The sequence below is a fragment of the Lissotriton helveticus genome, chromosome 4_1 (genome assembly GCF_964261635.1).
Source record: "Lissotriton helveticus chromosome 4_1, aLisHel1.1, whole genome shotgun sequence".
Lineage (NCBI taxonomy): Eukaryota > Metazoa > Chordata > Amphibia > Caudata > Salamandridae > Lissotriton > Lissotriton helveticus.
In genome coordinates, this window is record NC_136063.1 from 2,046,377,630 (window position 1) to 2,046,396,651 (window position 19,022).

The window sequence follows — 19,022 nt, forward strand, 5'->3', positions numbered from 1 at the left end:
TGCAGCTCTCAGTTTCCAGGAGATGAGACAAGTGTGTACCTCCAGGAAACTGAAACAGGGGTCTAACCCCACCATTCCCTTTCTGATAGGTCTCTTAGAGACTTATGATGCAAGAAAGATTTCTCAGCTAGATGGGAATATGCCAGCCTTAGAGGGTACCTCTGGGGATCCAGACCTCCCTAACACTGCAAATGCAGTTGAGGAGGAGGATCAAGAGGAACTCTCTGGGGATGAGGTAGACAAAGTTCTTGAGGTAGTCAGAAGGCTAACTAGGGCCAACTTAGACTTACTTGGGCTAGGATCTGGGGGACCCCCAGTACCGACCCGAAGTGGGCCTAACCTTGGAGTTAGGAGAGATAGATCTCTTTCTAGGGACTCCATTAGATCTCTGCACTCTAATGCCTCTTCTCAGGGGAGAAGGAACTCTCCCCAGAGGAGATTGACTTCCCCTCAGAGAAGAGAGCATGAAGCAAGGATGAGACAAGCTAAACTGAGGATTGAAAGGGAAGAACTTGCCCTGGCCGAAGAGAAGCTTGCCTTTGCTGGAGAGCAGCAGATGAGTGGGATAGTTCCCACTGGTGGCAGCAATCTCCCAAGAGAAAAAGAGAAGGGTTTAGATACTAAACACCTGACAAAGATAGTGCCCCCCTTTAAACAAGGGGATGACATCCAGAAATGGATGGCTGCTTTGGAGAGGGCCTGCACTGTGCAGTGCATTCCCCAGAGTCAGTGGGCAGCTATACTGTGGCTCTCCTTTGATGGCAAAGGTAGAGATAAGCTCCTCACTACTAGAGTTGAGGATGCTAACAATTACCAGGTCCTGAAAAATGCACTGGTTGATGGGTTTGGCTTAACCACTGAGCAGTACAGGTTACTGTTCAGAGACACCCAGAAAACTCAGTCTCAGGACTGGTCTGACTTCGTTGATTGTGCCACTAAGGCTTTGGAAGGCTGGCTACTGGGTAGTAAGGTTACTGATTTCAAAGGATTGTATAATCTAATTATGAGAGAGCAAGTCTTAAATAATTGTCAGAACCAGTTACTACACCAGCACCTGGTAGACTCTGATCTGACCTCTCCACAAGAATTGGGTAAGAGGGCAGACAAATGGGTCAGAACCAGGATTAGGCCCAAGAACCAAGGTGGTGACCAGAAAAAGGAATCAACCAAGCCTCAAGAGAAGGGTGGGAATAAATCTACAGATCAAACCACATCAGGGCCCCAAAAATCCTCTGAGGGGGGTGGGTCCCAGAATCCTTCTAATAACCAGAAGAAACCTTATTGTTATCCCTGTAAACAGGTGGGTCATTTGAAAACTGACAGCAGTTGCCCAAAGAACAACAATAAGGAGAACATACCCCCAAGTAACATTCCCAAACCTCCTGTTACTACTAGTAGTAATCCCCCAGGTGGTGGGAGTGCCCCCAAGAATTTGGGTGCATTTACTTTGGGAGTTCCTGGGGACTCTGGCCTAACCAGGTCCCCAAACCTAGATACTCTTGTCTGTGAGACTGGCATGGGGTTTGCCAACTTCACAACTTGTCCCAGCACTTTGGGCAAGTACAGACAGGAACCCCTCATCAATGGTATAAAAGTTGAGGCCTATAGAGATACAGGGGCTAGCATCACCATGGTGACTGAGAGTCTAGTCCCCTCAAGGCAACTTTTACCTGGTGCCACATACCAGGTGACCAATATTGATGGAGTACAGAGAGATCATCCCATGGCAGTGGTTAATCTCAGCTGGGGAGGTGTCACTGGCCACAAGAGAGTGGCAGTGTCACCAAACTTGCCTGTAGATTGCCTACTGGGGAATGATTTAGAGCTCTCAGCCTGGGCTGAGGTAGAGCAAGAAACCCATTCCAAAATGGTAAACATCCATGGTAAGGTTAGTGGGGCAGTGATAGCCACAGCCCCAGTCCCAGATATCCTCCCTGAACAGGTCAGGAGGGCTGTGCCAGTCACAGCCCAATCTCAGACAGCTTCCTTCCCAGAAAAGGTTAGCAGGGCTGTGATGGTCACAGCCCATACCCAAACTGAGTCCCCTCCTGAAAAGGTTGGTGGAGTTGTGATGGCCACGGCTCAAACTCAGACAGATAATAGTGTTGTGAAGCCTGAAACTATGGATCACTCCACTCAGACAGAGAGCATTGAGGAGGAAGAGAAATCTCCCTCCCACCAGACTTTAGGAAAGGATCAGCCTCCTCAGGGAACTGATCTGACCCCTTGTGAAGAAACTGCCACAGAGGTAGTCAGGCCTAGCCTGGCAGAACCCCTGATGTCAGTGGACCCTTCCAAGGTGGGACCCAGTCTGGAGCAGGTAACCTGCCCCTCTCTACCCTGCCTCAGTCAGCCCAGGGCTGTAGAGGTCAGGGAGGCCAGTGTTGGACCCCAAAGGGTCCCCTGTCCAAAAGAATTCCCCAATCAGCAGATTAAGGGCACTGAAGCTAGTAGTCCTAGCCAAGTGAAAATAAAACAAACTCCTGAGGGATCCCCCTTAAAATTAGTTAGGGACCTCCCACAGATGGACACTGTTGGGCACAGCCAAACTTGGGACCTGAGGGCCCCAGACCTGACCTGTCCCTCCAGTAAGCCAAACAGAGGGACCCAGCCTCCAGCTTTAGGTAGCCAGAGGTTGACCCTGAGAGCTCATAGCAACTCAGTCCTGGAAAGAAAGGCACACATGGTAGATGGTGATTGGAGGAAGTTGAGCCCAACATTAGTGGAGTCTCACTTCAGTACTCCATCCCAGCACCAGTCTTTTACTTTGCCAAAACACACCACAGGTAGAGATTCCCTATGGTGGAGACCCTCAGATACCCTTAGGTTGAGGGATTGCTTAGTGGACCATGAGATAGGGGGTAACCATGCCAGTGCTGGTACTTCCTTATATGGCCACTTAGGCAATATAGGCTTACCTGGTCAAGGATAGCCTTATCTCCTTTCGTTTGGGGGGGGTTATGTAGGAAGGTAGATCCCTGACTATGGTTGCCCCCAACTTTTTGCCTGGTGTTTTGCTGGTTTTCTGACTTAGTTGACCTGGGGCCCTGCTATTCAGGACCCCAGGCCTACTGCTCTCTCTGTAAAATGGATTCCATGTACCTTAGGTACATATCTAATTGGATACTGAGTCACCTTATCAGACCCTGTACAGTGTACCTGAGGTACCCAGGGCATAGGTGTACCCAGGGCCTACCAGGGGCTGCAGCATGTATTATGCCACCCCTGGCTGGCCATCCAAATCTGACACAACTGGCTGCACGACAGCTGAGGCAAGGTGGTGTAATCACCCTTTGCTTTAGATATAGTATACCTATATCTAACCCTAAAATGGGCACACAGATCTCCTATCAGTCACTCCTATGGCAGGCCTTGACAATCCTGAAGGCAGAGTGCTTGAACTCGTGTGAGATAGTGCTCTGGCACGAGCTGAGCCTGTCTGCGGCTTTCCGGATCCATCCCTTAGCCGTTTCCATGATATCGCATACCATATACTCTTAAGTGCATTATAATCCTCGCGGTTATATGCCAACTCTGGTATCGCTTTATCAAAACATGTCGAGTAAGGTGTCATACGAATTGGAATACTAACCCCTCGCCAATTCTGGCGACGGGGTTAGCATTCCACCCTTCTAGAGGGATACGACATGTATGTAACCTATAACCCCGGTTAAGGTCCGACAGAGCCTTAGCTCCACAAAATGGATGCTGCCACCGAGACACAAGTCTGCCCTCCTGCTGCTGGGAGTCCTCCCAGAGCAGGAGGCAAGGACAAAGGGTTTCCTGCCAGGGGCGGTGCCAGCACCGTCCCAGACAGGGTTTTGTGTATTCTAGGTAGGCAGGGCTTTAGAGGAAGGTGACTGCAAGTGGCACCCCGGTGCTCACTGTGCATAGGCCGGCTTGAACCAGTTCCAGGGGCACACCAGACCCTGAGCTGGGGAAAGCCCGCCAAAGGAGAGGGGTGTAACCACCCCCCTCCTGGTCCCACCCATAGGGCAGGACTTAGTCGTGTGCCAGCCCCCTTTTGCAGGATAAAGGTAGGAGCAGGCCCCCTTCCAGATCAGATCAATCTTTGAATCCTGAACCGACCTTCTACAAGAAGAACTCAAGACTCTTCTCAAGATTTTCTCCCTTGTGACTAAGGAGTAGTCACCCTGCAGCAGCAGGCACCAACCAAGCATCGCGGTTTGTTGCCAGTCTCTCCTTCGGATCAAGACTGCTCCAGCACGACGAGAACCGGCTTCCCTGGCACCTCTGACCTCTACCTACATCATCAGTTACGCTGAGATTCGTGGGTGTGACGAGACCTCGAGGGACCGGCCATCTTCAGAACTGCACAACGCTTGTCCAGCACGACCACCGAGTGACCCTCGACTGAGTGCTTTGGGGTGAGAGAAGCCCGACCCTGAGCAGCTCCAGCACCGAAGTTCAGCCCCCCTGCAGCCACGAGATCTGCGTGGGGCCCTTCTGCTTTTTGCTGCTCACCGCGTTGTCCCGGTCACTTGCCCGTTGGCTAGTGGCCCTTTTACGACACTCCACGACGACAAAGACTGCTGGTCTGGTTGCTCCAGACTGGCCCTTGCTTCCCTTCTTCAGAGAAGCACCTTGGACCCTCCTGGTCCACTCAAGACGCCATTTTAGGTCCACCGCGTGGGCCTTGCATTTGCCAAGACTTGTTGCCCCAATCCTGGGTCCAGCGACGTCGACAGCAAGTACCTTCGTGGGACAGCTCGCACCTCCATCCTGGTCGCCGACAACGCCTCCTGGTCCGAGAGACTGCAGAGCCCAGCAGTGCCCACTCACCTGGCTGAGGTGACTTCGTCCGGTGCCATCCTGGTGCCCACCTAAATCACTGGCTAGTGATTCAGAACTTGGTCCCCTCTGCTTACAGGTTTCTTCTTCCCTGATCCAGGCTTGGATCTCCACGAACTTTCTTCACTGGCCGCCTGCCAGCAACTTCTTTCTTCAGGCTCCTGGTTCTTCAACGTGGGTTTCCGACGCAACTTCAACCCTATGCAGCCGCAGCCCCTGGGCTAGGTAAACTGAGTACTCCGGTGCTCCAGCATAGTCCAACACCCTAAGTGTTCGGATCCACTCCCGTTTTTGACCCACCTAGTCGGGTTCGCCCGAGAACAGTAACTTTGCAATTGCTAGCATCCATAGACTTTTTCCCGCCTTACGCGTGAGAGTTCCCACTCTACACACGACGTCCACAGGCCTCCTGCTCCTAACCTAAGTGTTTAGTATTGTAGGCCTAGCGATTCTAAAGTCTAAAAAAGTATTACTTACCTGCTAGTAATTTCGCATTCCACTTCCATAGTATATGGTTTTTCGTGCCCCTCGGGCATCTGTGTAAATTGTGCGACTTTCAGTGTTTCTTTTAAGAGTTTTTGTTGTGTGCTTAGCTCCCTGTCTCATAAAGAGCCAGGGTAGTCTTGTTATAAATAAATATACTTTATTTTTCATAACAACTTGTGTGGTGTCCTTTCACTTGGTGTTCAAGGGGTAATGTGATGGTAAAACAGCTGGCTTAACACGCCCTCTAGAGTCTTAGCCTTAGACTGCTCGTATCCATGCTACTAGGATAGCTGGTCTATAAGGTTGACTTACAACCAATCATCAATAAGGGTTGTCTGGACTGATACATAGTGATCACTAGAATAGTGAGCACTGCATATCAGGCCAACTTCTCACACTCCCCGTATCTGATTCAACGGAAGTCTTTCCTCATTGACGTTGCACGCCTTTGGCGTGATACCGGCGTGCACGTGCACCCCCTGCCCGTCTGAGCTTCCATGTAAAGCGAGCTCCCCGGGTGCGGCGTCCTCATTCATCGGGACGCTACGCTCGGCTGAACCGAAGGTATGTCATTTTCCCCTTCCACTGCCCCCGCATAGACTTCTTGACAATTCAAGCATTTTTGTTTCCTTGGCTACCCGGCTGGTTCCTCATTAATGGTAAACGGTTCTTTTGACTTCTGCTACTTATCCGCGGTTAGCTGTTTGGCACCATTTACCGGTGAAGCGACGCTTACACTTTGACCGTACTACTCCCTCTGTGAATACCGAGCCTACTGCTTTTAATTATACCCCACATGACGTTTTTCCATGTTTATTTATTGAAGCGCGCACATTTACTGTCTTTCCAGAACGATCCACATTCAGAAACCCTTGACTAGAACCACCGGGAGACTCATTAATACAATTTACGGTACTGAGTCCTTCCATCTACCTCCACCTTTTACTTCCTCCACTGTGGTTGACCCTGGCTGGGGCCCCTTTTTTCCTAATTATTATTATATCCATTTTTACTTTAGATCTACTGCCCTCCAACAACCCTCACCCCACCCCACGTGTCCTGATGAAGACCCTCCTGTAAGGGCCAACTTGTTCCTACTTATGTATGGGGTTGAAATGTCGACAACTGGATCCCTCACCAGCTTCCTGCCCTAGCTATAAATAAACTGGCTCTCCTCATTAGGAAGCATGTGTGTGCCTTAATACAGTGTCATTTATGTGCTTTTCATGTGCCTGGCGTGAATCTTAGCCAGTCTGTAAATATTTTACAAAGGCGTATTTGTGACTTACACTGTTTATATTTTATTTGCGCACTATTGCTCACCACGTTTACCCTCACCTTGCCTCCCCCTTCCACCCTGGGCACTATGACATGTTGATCCATCCATTCATGCTATGTGCGCTGATTTCACACGCTGTACTTTGTGATTAAACAACAAATGTACTTCCTACTTTAGTTTATTGTTTCTATATTTTTTCTAATTTTCTACTATATGAATTGCAACTATCCTGGGACCCCCCTTTTCTGTACCTCTAGCTACCCAGGTCCCAATGACTTTTCGGGTTACACCCATTTACTATAACAGTTGGACCACAGTAGACAGAGTCAGTATCACACAGTATTGTTTCTGATGTCCCCACAATGTACCATACATTTTGAAAATGTGAGAGTCTTCAATGAAGAAATAAAGGTAGGACCGTGTCTTGGGTCATTGTTATTACTCTCTCTTTGTGTTGAGCAGACCTGGGAGGTCCATGAAAGTTGGCTTCACTGCACCGACTTTCTGCGAGAGGACGAGCTGGAGTTCTGCAAGAGGTACCATTACAAAACGAGGTGGAGTTTGCCAACCTGTCGAAAACCCATTCCCCGAGCAATAGCATGTGTCTATTTCATCATCGAGATCTCCAAAATAAAACCATGTGTGAGTAGTTCAGAATACTTTTTATTTTCTGCAGGGTATAGCACAGTCTTCATTGATGGGATTAGATGAATGCAAGAGAGCTGTAAATGGGAAGTATAGTAAATGATTAAATCCAAGGTGTGTATTTGCATAATTTCTGCAAAAATAATATTCCTTTGTGCCTCTGACGTCTCCACAATACTAGTAATTCCAACTGGATGGGCATAATTTACTTCATTAGAGCGTATCATGGATTCTACTTATACTTTCTTTACTAGGACGGTGGTAAAATTGGGAAGCGTTTAGTCCATAAATTGAAAAATTTAACAGAAGGGGGGAAATATAAATAGTTGATATGGGATGTGTATGTGTGCGTGTGTCTTTGTCTTCCTGCATGTAAATTTGATTCAGACTTTAATCTTAGCTTGACCAGGGCATAACCTATTGTTCAAATATGGCTACTTCTGTGATCAAGCGAGCCTTGTGAAATGGTTAAAGGGGCCTTTCTTTGTGACTAAATGGGCTGGTTTGGAGAGCCTTTTGTCACAAATCTGTGAGGTGCAATCTTCTTGTGGTAGATCTTGAGCCGGGGGGAGTCTTCATGTCGTATCTAGATTCACTGACGGGCCGTGAGTGACTTGGGATGGCCACAAGGTTAGTGGAATTGTTCTGCAGTCCTGCCTTACATGTATAAGCAAGGAGGACGCCTGTGCATATTACGTCCTCGTGCTCCAAGATAGTGGATCAAGTTGGTGAAAGATCAAGCCTAGATTGCAATTACAGCCAGTGCAATTAGGGCCAAGAAACTGCTGGTGAGCGTGCGCTTTATTAAGCATTTAAAAAAAAAATATTTTTATTAGATTTTCCAGTGCATAACAAAAGAACAAGCATGTCAGCATTACTCAGCACATCCCATCCTGGAACCCCCCACATCCCCCCAGCATCCTAAAATCCCGAACCCAGATATCCGACACTGTCAAAACAAGCAATGTATCCCTTCCGTAACCTAGGAGGATAGGGCAATAGCCATCGACCCAAGCCCCTCCCACCCTCCGGGTCTCAGTCGCCTCAAGCATTTTAAAGACCTCCATCCAACCCATGGTATCGGCGCCATTTCCCCCAGACTCTTCCGAACTTTTTGGGGCACCCTCTTGCTTGATATGTAACTCTCTCAGCGGCCATATACAGGTCCATGCCCCTACGCCACTCTTCCATCTGCGGGCGCTCTGGGGCTCCCCACTTCCTAGCCACGTCTCTCTTAGCCACCACCAAGGCCAGTACTAGAAAGATCAATTGTGGGCGATTCACATCTACCTCATTTGTCATGCCCAGGAGGACCAATTTAGGGCCAGACTGGAGAGTTATCTCCAGCACCTGTCCCAGTTCCCGGAGCACCTCTCCCCAGAAGACCTGTATGTTTGGGCAGGACCAAATAGTGTGAAAGAAATCTCCTCTCTCGGAACCACACCGTAAAAGCGGGGGTCCGACGCCCTCCATTAAGCATTTTTAAGATAACATTGGTTCCAGTGACCGAATAATTTGCCCGGTCATACTGATGTCTGTGGCTCAGAAACATTTATCAGTCTCTGTACTAGATGATAAGCGTTCTCATTTTCCAAGCTATCCTGGTTCCTCTGCAAGCGACTCATAATAGCTTAACATTGCTACCTAATGCGAGTAGCTGTTCAGCACCTTCTAGGGCTTACAAAAGTTTTCCTGATGAGTTGGCTCATGTAATTTTTTTTCTAGATGTATTTGTCCTTCTAGTGAGATCAGCGCACACTCAATGGAATCTGCATGTCGTTCTGGACACGTTTGCAAATATTTCATTTAATTTCCTGGCTGTGTATGGTTTTCCCATTGTCCTTAATAACGTTCGCTTCTTAGTGCTCTTGGATGTTCCATGTCGAGGGATGAGCAGTAGTCTAGGCAAGAGTGCACAAGTGTAGAGATGATAGTCTTATTAGCAATGAAAGTCAGGAATTGACACATTTGTCTTGTGGCTTGAAGCAGCAGACACATAAAATGGCGGAAATATGCAGATAGTAGTGGGTCGAGGATTAAGCCTAAATTTAGCCCCGGGACACCGCCTCGGAGGTAGCTGCTCGCTTTACAAATGCTTTGTGTTGTATTATTGCAAGTAGAGGTGGAAAGAGGACGGGAAGCTGAATGAGAAGCTGAATGAAAAGAAATAGACGCTGGAGGTAGAGGTGACTCATGAGGGAAGGGACTGAGAAATGGGAGATTGTGCCATTAACTCAGTACTTATGCAAGAGGCAAGAGGAATGCATTTGAGAACCCTCAGCATAGAAATGACATGAGAGACCAAAGGAAGAAATGAAATAATCCATAATTTTCAAAAGAGTTGCTCACAGAGAAATTCCACGTGTGAGTAAATCAATATACGGATTTGTCCTCATATATGAAAGTATTGGAACACTTAAGTGAGCCCACAGAGAAACATAGTTTCACTGGAGAGAGCATAATGAAAACCATACTGAATTGGGCTGAGAGACATAGAGAACTGTAGTGGAGATAGAAGACTGGGTCGTTAGATAGCTAGTTAAAGAGTTCAGTGAGTTAGATGCAAAGAATCAAGAGAAGATTTCTCTCTTGGACTAGGGGAGAGAGAAATGTTAAAAACTACAGGCAAAGCAGATGGAAGGAATTAAAAAGAGCATTGCTTTGGCATGCATCATGATTAACTTGTTGAAGGAAAGCAAAGAGATCAGGAATAGAGAAGGGAGTTAAAAAAGAGGATGGGGCTAAGGCAGGAACGAATAGTAATATAGGTGCCAGAGAGGAATGGGAGACAGTATAATACTGTTTGCCATTTCTGGAAGTTAACAAGAAGAGACTGTCAAAGCAGTCAAGGAGAAACATGAAACAGAACTCTGATGATTGAGAGAAAGGAGCCAGTTGAAAAGGGAAGAGAGAATGCGAGTCCTTACATTGTCTTGGAGTACAAAAATGATGTATATCCAGCATTATTATACCCATTCAGGAGGACACCTGGCAAAAGAGGCTACTAGGCCTCAACCGTGACAGTTGAGGTCTTTTGACTCTGGATATGGCTCTGCAGACTAGGTCTAGTACAAGTCCTTCAATACTTCACTCAAAGTGGCTGCGATGGTGAGCAGTCACTGGTTTCTCAAGGAGGTAGTGTGCGGGTGCTCAGGCTCAGCACTCAACAAGCGCACATCAGTGTATTAATTGCCCAACCCAGTGCTTGACTTTCAGTGAGAAAAGTGCTTTAATGCTAACTAGAACTACATACAACACACAAACATTTATATGATGCCGTTTAGTGTCCTGGCACTAGAGTATGCTGGCGCCTCTCTGCAGTATGAATCCGGTCCCCCTTTATGGAATTGGTGGTTTCTTCCCTTGGGTCATACGTAGTAATAGTCGGCTCAGGTGCTGATTACTCCCAATACTCTTGCAATGTCACTCTGTCTTTGCTTTAGTCACAGTTTCTCATCCATAAAAGTCCTTACGTCCATGGATCAGCTCTGCTCCTCTTTGACTCAACCTAAGCTCTACATCTGAGGTCTGGAGCGAGCCACTAGTTTGTCTCGGCCTGCTCTGTAAGGAGGAGGCTGCTCTGGTCTATTGTTTAGCAAATAAGAACAGTTGGTTCTGTTGGACCAAAGAGCACATACTTGTATGAACATTTGCTTTAGTTGCTGTATACGTAAGGTACAAATCTCTTTTCAAAAGGAACTTAAAAATGACACAACACACATTTCTTGGTATATTCAAACACTTTTGAAGGCTAGGCTGTTTTTTAAGTGCAAAGTGAAAGTGCTTGTGTAGTGCATTGGGTAAAGAAATGTGACATATATATAATATATATATATATTAGGTGTGGCGTCGCGGCCAGGGCGACTGACACTGGAATCTGGGGATCACGGTTCGATCCCCGGCTCCGGCGGCAGGTTAGCCCAGCACCATGTGACTCTGGGCAATAGCTCGCTTAATCTTCCCGACGGCCCCCAGCGCCTAGAGACCCTTAAGGGTGATTGTGCGCTTTACAAATGTGGACTTTACTATTACCGGTCGCCAGTAGGTAGTTATAGTTAGGACCTATTTTCCATAGGAAATCCGCAACATTCTATTTGGAATAACTTTGGCGCCGGTTGATGAATCTTCGCAAAATTTTCAAAATTGGTGGGGCGCTCCGGTCTGCTCCTATCCTGAAAGTCTTGGGATGGTTTGTGAAGCGGGGGCCGAGAAAAAAGGGGGTCCCAAAACGTGTTTTCCCCATGCAATTTTCCATAGGAATCGTTTATCACGACTACAGCCCGAACGGCTAAACAGAATTACAACAAATTTGGCAAAGGGGTAGTCCTTGGTTCAGGCTCGTGCCTTTTGCTTAAATGGTGTAAATCCGTTCAGTAGTTCCTGAGAAAATTATAATTAAAAATAAAAATACATATATAACTATGACCTTGGTGGATCCGCGCATCGTTCGCGCACTCTAAGCACACTGTCCCGATCACACGCTGAATGCTAATTGGCTGTCAAGTAGTTGTTAATATTCGAAACCAGGAATTGTTGGCAGACATTTTGTGCCTCGGTAGAAGCGACGATCTACAAAATAGTGGGACAAGTGTTCAACACGTATAAAGGGGGCATGTAAGAAATATTTTGATCATCTAGACCTGCTTAGGGAGTCCCACAAGAACCCCTCGAGTCCAATTTTTTAAAAAAGTTTGGGGGAAAAACTGAGAAATGTGTGATCGGTGCATGGATCCACCATAATAAAAATAAAAACGAAGCGGGGGCTCCTGTGCTTGTTTAAAAATTAGCTACCTGGGAGGGCCAACTCCCGGGGTCTAAAATATTACGGGGAGAGGTGTAGCGCCGCGGCCAGGGCGACTGACGCTGAACGCTGGGGATTACTGTTCGATCCCCAGCTCCGATGGCAGGGGTCTGCCCAGCACCATGCGACTCTGGGCAATAACTCAGATTTCCACCCTCCGGGGCTTTTTATATTTTGAGAGGGGGGCCGCGTGGTCTCCATTCTCGAGCAGTCGAAAGCCTTGGGGAACACCACCCCCCAGGAGCAGCTCCTGCTGTGTCTCAGGGTGTCTACCCCCGGGACACTGCTGTTTGCTATGGCAGGGCAGGAGTCGAGGTTCCCGCTGTGTCATAGCAAGCTTGAGGGCATATTAACAAGTGCCATTTCGCCACAATTAAAAAAAAAAGCCAAAAATGCGGTGACAATTATAACACCCTATTTACTAGGTGACGCTAAGATGCATTAATGCATGTTAGCAGCCGGTTCGGTAAGGGCTCGCCTCGTATCTCCAATGAGTTGCAATGTAGGTGTTCTCAGTGACAAGGTAGGTGTTTCTATTAGAATATAAAAAGGAAGAGGGAAGTATGACTATAGCGTTGTACTTACAAGGCAGCCCTGGATTTGAGGACCGATTGGAAAACTTTCGCTAATTGCGGTTTATGTCGGATCCTAACATCTGTTCTGAAGTAGGCTTAAGCATGTTTAATATGCGAGGTGGATTGATATGTTGAATCCACAGTCTTATATTAATAAGCTTTTCACTTGCGAACATAAATTATCACTGTATTTCTCGCGATATTGGGGGCATATTTACAAGGACCGCGTTAAAATTATTGTCGCTTTAGTGTTAGGAAAGTGTCGTTAACGCGGCCATAATGGCTTAATAATAGGCTTTTGAGAATTCCAATAGAATCTCAGGTTTACACCAGAACATGTTAGCGCTGTCCTTGATAATATGCCATGTACAACTCGGGACCTGTTCCTACAGTGAATGTAGCCCTCCTATTCCAGACCAGCTACCATTATTGTGTAGGTGGGGCAGCGGCTATCAATTTGCGGTCTTGCTTTATTGGATTTGGGTCACCATTTTGCAGAAAAATTCATAAAAACCGGTTGCGGTGTTTTCCAAAATAGTTCCTCCTCCATTCAACCCTCCCCTCCCTTAAAGATATGCACTAAGTAAGTGAAGAGGAAAAGTGGAGAAAATGGGAGGGGGGAGTGGTGGAGCCTCACGGGAGTTACACCATGGAGGCTGGCAGGATGGTACTCGCCTGCTGCCTAGGTTCTCATCATTAGCATTCACCACTCTAAAGAAAGGAAATGTGAAAGTGCATAAAGGAATAGAAAAATTGTGTGTGGTGCTAGAGTGTCGAATCCTGCCTGTACTACCAACCTGGTGTACCGCAGTTCTGGACCCAAAGAAAGAAAGGAAAGAATGTGCCCAACCCTATGGCACATTAATCCAGTGTTATAAAACTGAGCTAGACCACATTGGCCAAGTTATCTTTATTCTGTGCTGTGTGTCTGCTCACTTTAAAAAGCAAGACGGCGCATTGATAGCCGCTGCCCCACCTACACAATAATAGTAGCTGGTCTGGATTAGGAGGGCTACATTCACTGTAGGAACAGGTCCCGAGTTGTGCATGATATAGTGAGAGGGGGACAACCTGTTCTTTATCCCCTAAGCTCCTTGTTGTAAGTAGTCTTGATAATATGCCCCCAAGTTTGCTATAACAGCAATGTTGAAAAAATCTTCCGGTAAGATAACAAAGGATTTTTGAAGTCCATTATCGCCTTTTTAGTTGTAGTTTGCTGCCGTTAAAGCGGCGACAATTTTAACACTGTCCTTGTAAATATGGCCCTAAGTTTTGTAATGTCGACAATTCTGTCTCCCATTTAAATAGGCACAAAGTATTTAGTGAAGTGCATTGTGAATCGTGAAGCAACACTGTCTAATTGTGATCGATAAAGAATTCAAAGAGTTGTGTACTTCTTTTCCTCGTAATGTACATAGGGGCAGATTTACAAGTTCCTTGCGTCACTATTGCATCACTGTTAACATGGGAAAAGTGACGCGAAAGTGGCGCCATGGGCTTGTAAATCTGCTACACAGTGTTCTGTCTTAGTTTGCTTTCCTCTCTGTCATGTAGAGGATCCTGGGTAATTATAAAGGTTTCTGTAAAGCCAGTACCTTTCAACCCTACCCCCAAACTGCTTATTGCCTGTTACCATAGTAATAGTTCATGGAACACTTAAGTGAGCACACAGTTTACAAGTTCACCACACAATGTTGCTAATCCAAACAGTTACTGTGCTGGAGTTTTTTTAATTTTCCATAGGAACTGTTAATCGCAGCTACAGACTCTGGTAAAGAGCTGGTAAAGAGTTAGCCTCCGTATTATACTTCTAGTTATAAACATAATTTCTATTTTTAATTGTTTAATGTTTTCTAAGCATATGATTATCACACTAAATAATAGTGAAATGTCAGAAAAAGAAGACGTATATACTTTTTTAAATTAACTTTTATTAAAACAACAATAAATAACTAGACACTTAACTTTAAGATAACAATATAATAAATAACTAGAAACATAACTTTAACATAACAATATAATAAACACAATGTGAAATGGACTCCAATAGAAGGAGGGTAGGTAACCTGCAAAACAAAAATGAAAATAAATGTTTAAAATTAGATCGATGTGACTGATGAGGTCAAAGATAACAAATTAAGGTAACACTTGGCAATATTTGTTAATTTGCAGTGTGCCTGATACATTCTACCTCTCTTTTAGGCCCGCGTTGAAGAGGTGTCTGTACAGAAGTGCCTACTGCGTCAGATTTACAGTATGGACCCACAGGTCTTTAAAATGATTCAGAGATGAGACAGAATTAGGTGCGAGATTACATCATTATGCAGGACAATATTGTTTCTTTCAAACGCATTTAATCGGAGGCATTGTGTATCTAGGCCGCTCTGCTTACCTTGTGTAAACACTGTGGCGAACAGAGTTCACAACTTGAACTCTGCTTTGGTTCTATACTGCATACTGTAATAAATTCAGCCTTGGTTTTTTTTATCGGCAGAGTGGACGGCAGCGTCCATAACTTTAAAAGAGAAAGAGAAACAATGTGAGAGAGAGTGAGAGAGAAAAAACGATATTAAAAGTGTGAGAGAGAAAAAGTAATAGATGGAGCAGGAGAGGTAGTGTTAATACTGGAGAAAATCTTCGTAGCTCACCTTTTCGCCTCCGTTGTGTGTCCAAGCACGTGCCGGTTCATAGTGCACCCTCAAGTTTAGTGATCTGAAAGATAGTTTAGAGTTAGTAATAGCAGAGTACATACAACTGCACAAGTATATTTCGGCTTTATGTCTTTTCACACTCAGGTATTGCATCAACTTCCACTGCAAGGAGGTGTCTGTGCGCTCTTTTTCTCCCAAAGTGCTATACCCCATGCACTCCCACTGCATAGCGGTGAGTTCTCATTACTGCGTACCCAGACTGTTGCAGCCCATTGACTCCCAGAGTCCGGAGGTGAGTGCCTTTTCTTGCGCATTCAGGGGCAGATTTACAAGCTCCTTGCGCCTTTTCCCGCGTCACTTTTCCCATGTTAAAAGTGACGCAAAAGTGGGGCAAGGGGCTTGTAAATCTGCCCCTCAGACTGTTACAACCTATCCTCACTGCCCGGAGGTAATTGTACATTCCTACGCAGTCAAGCTGCTGCACACTACCCACTCTCTCCGTCCACAGGTGACTTGTCGTTGCTTCGGAAACAAGCTTCTTTGCTCATCTTGTGCCATTGGCGTGATTCAAAGAGGGTCCATCACGTGTCAACCTTCTCAGACGTTGTTATGATGGCCACTCATCATCGCAGAATCCTCGAACGTTGCGCTTTGGAGTTGTTGGGGGGACGCCAATTTGTGAAACACAACCTGTAAGATAAAAAGGAAGTTAACATTGTGCATCAATTATTTATCAAAGGAGAGAGAAAGTGAAAGAGTGACTGAAAAGAATGTTCGCAGCTCACCTTTCTGTCACCGGTGTGTCTTTCACCACATGCCGGGAAATAATGCACCCTGAAGCTTTACATCTAAAAGATAGTAAAAGAAAGATGTTATGATTGGTAATTGTAACTATCTTAACGTGGAGTAGAATTACATCGCCCTTTCACACACGTTCCCTCCCACATTTAAAAAACAACTATTTGTACAGTTCCAATTTGTTTAATAGGCTTTGATTTTTGTACACTCACTATATTAGTAATGTTTTTATCCAGTTGTGAAAGCAAGTGGTACGCAGTGATACACGTGGTTTCGATCATCACAAGCGACGGACATGTGACCGATTTATAAAAACTTTCCTGCTATTGGAAAAAAAATACAAATGCAATACCATACGGTATATACGACTGCGTACGCCTAAAGCGCTGCTTCGCCTTTTTGTATCCAGTCTGTTGCACCCCATCTGTTCCCTACGCTGTGCACCCAGGCCTGACTGCTCACCTTTTCGTGGACAGGGCACCTTCTACATCATGCAGTCCCGCTCTGCCACCAAGAAGTCTCACATATGGTGCTGAGTCTTGATATCGCTATGGCTAAGGACAGACTTGTGCTCCCATCATCATCGCAGGTTGCTCACACGCTGAGTACTTGTGGTGCCACTAACTCAGAGACCAAAGAGGCCTCGAACGTGGTAGTGGGCCCCCCTGCTCAGTGGTTCGGGCCTACATGAGGCATCCGAACCACTAGGACGGGCCATTAAAGCGCTTGCGATGGGATTAATTCTAAAATGGCGTAGAGCACGTGCGCCCCATCTTTTTTATTGGTAGGGTCACGTATGTAGTGACGTATGTGCTGGATGGGTGTGGTGTGGGTGTATACCAGCCACGAGGGAGTGTGTGTACGCCGTTCTGACAACTAGACCTGGAAGTAAGAAATCACTAGAATGGAAATCTGGGCCATGTACGTACCATTGTTGTGTTTTCCTGGAAGCGTAAGCAGAGTGGGATGGACTGACGTATGACAGTGCTGCGCGAGGCTGTGAACGATGACTCCAGAGCTATGGGCGTGGTTCCATCGTGAGCTATATGAAAAATCTACTGATTTGGGTGTCCGTGTTGTAGTGCTGCCGTCACCCGGGTCTTAGAAGCAAATGTGTCATTATGTCTGTAAAGTCCCGCAATATGGCTAACATGGAAGGTACTGGGTATCACTGATCCTATATTCATCCATAGATGCACACATGAAAGATGGTGGATATGACGCATTTCTGCGAATATGAATGTTTGTTGTACATTCAGTGGAGTGATGTAGCTGTAGTAATACAGGGCTCAGAAAGGTTTAGGTTGCAGATTTTGGCCCATGAAGGACCGATAATATATATACGTATGTGGTCATTCAGGTATACTGTTGAACTTGGTGCTGGAAATCATTGTTTGAGGCTCGGAGTCGCGTCCACAGCCTGCTATTGTAGAGTAATGACGTAATCAACGCGTGCCTGAAAATGTACTGTAAATACGGTGGTCATGTAAATCGTTGATATAGTTTTAGGTCGACTTTGCGCTATATAAATATGATTTAAAAAGAATTTAAAAAAATAGTACACATTTATAAATTGACTATACAGTTTCTTTGCAGTATTGTAGTGATCCACTTTGTACGTTTGTATTTGTAGAATGAGCGAGAGAAAGTTATATAATCAAAGTTTTTGTTATTGGCAGAGGTAAGACGGTTGCATACGCTGTTTACAGCACAATATAATGTGGTAGGGCGCAGGAGCAGCATTTTACAAATATAATAAGTACACAGATAGATAGATAGTTGAAGTGGGTACGGGCACATGTGCTCGACTCCATTTTATTACGTTGCTGTTAGTAACAAATAGAATAGTAATCATGATATCATCCACAGATATTCAATCATAAACGGTTTACGACTTCTGCTGTACAAAGGTAGGAGCACTATATGTGAAATTATACCCAGAAGAATCTAACGTAAAGGGTTCATGAGTTGTGGTACACTGAGGTAGGGGCGGTTTGTGTGTAGCCTGCGATGATGCGTGATTCAGGCAGAGCGCACTGGTAAGAATGACTTTTGGCAACAGAATTGTGCCTTCATAAGGCCACGTGGCGATTATTTATGGTGCACAGAGTTAGTGTTACGTATGGTGTTTAGCGTGTGCTCACCCTGCGATGATGCGTGGTCTGAACGGGCTGCACTCAAAGCATTGAATGCTGCATACTGGACTGCATGTACTTTGAGCGGGGGAAAAAAAGTACTATCGATGGTTATCAATTCTTCAGCAACAAAATGAGCAGAATGAAATGATTCTTCCAGTGATGTAGCTGTTTTTGTCTCCCAAAAATAAATTCAGGTTTCCAATGAAGAAAAAGTGAGGTTCAAATTGTGATCTGTGCTGTCAGCAGGTTAGATTGCCATTAAGTGTGCCTTTGCAGTTGCAGCGTGAATTTTATTATTCAACTAAATCTATAACTGATATAAAATACGTTTTTGAAGGAAGCATACTAAAGGGATATTGTATAGGTTTAATAGGTGCTATACTTAGTTTGGTATTGTACTCTGCAAATAATGACTCAATATTTAATTGTGAGTTCTGATGACCGCAGTGTAGGCAGGAGGCAGCGATTAGCAAGAGCCCACGACCACGTAGCGTTGAGTAGAGCTGCACAGTATTGGTAATTTAGCGTGTGTGCAACCAGCAATGATAAGTGGTACACAGAGTTAGTGGCAACTGAAGCAAAAATGTTAATAAAATCAAGTTTTCTTATAAATACTTTTTGTCCTTTTACGGGACTAAGTTGCAGTAGATCTCCAAAAACTATGATCTGTTTTTCTTTAAATAAGACATCTGAATCAATACGGCTATAATATAGATTCAAAGCTGAATTGAAGTTGTGAACCCTGCTGTCCGCAGTGTAGATCGAAGGCAGTAGTCAGCAGAGAAATGATTGTTGTCACTTATTTTAACAAAATCAGAACTTTACAATTGTCTCTGC

At 45.5% G+C, this 19,022-nt stretch overlaps 1 protein-coding gene across 2 annotated transcripts in view; it reads left to right on the forward strand.

Moving 5' to 3' along the window:
* AKAP14 (A-kinase anchoring protein 14) overlaps positions 1 to 19,022 on the forward strand; it is a 140,884-nt gene that overhangs the window by 84,751 nt on the left and 37,111 nt on the right. For both annotated transcript variants that reach the window (XM_078685972.1, XM_078685971.1), the window contains one exon: positions 7,040 to 7,219. In XM_078685972.1, coding sequence (XP_078542098.1) covers positions 7,040 to 7,219 — 180 coding nt within the window. The remainder of the gene's footprint in view (positions 1 to 7,039; positions 7,220 to 19,022) is intronic.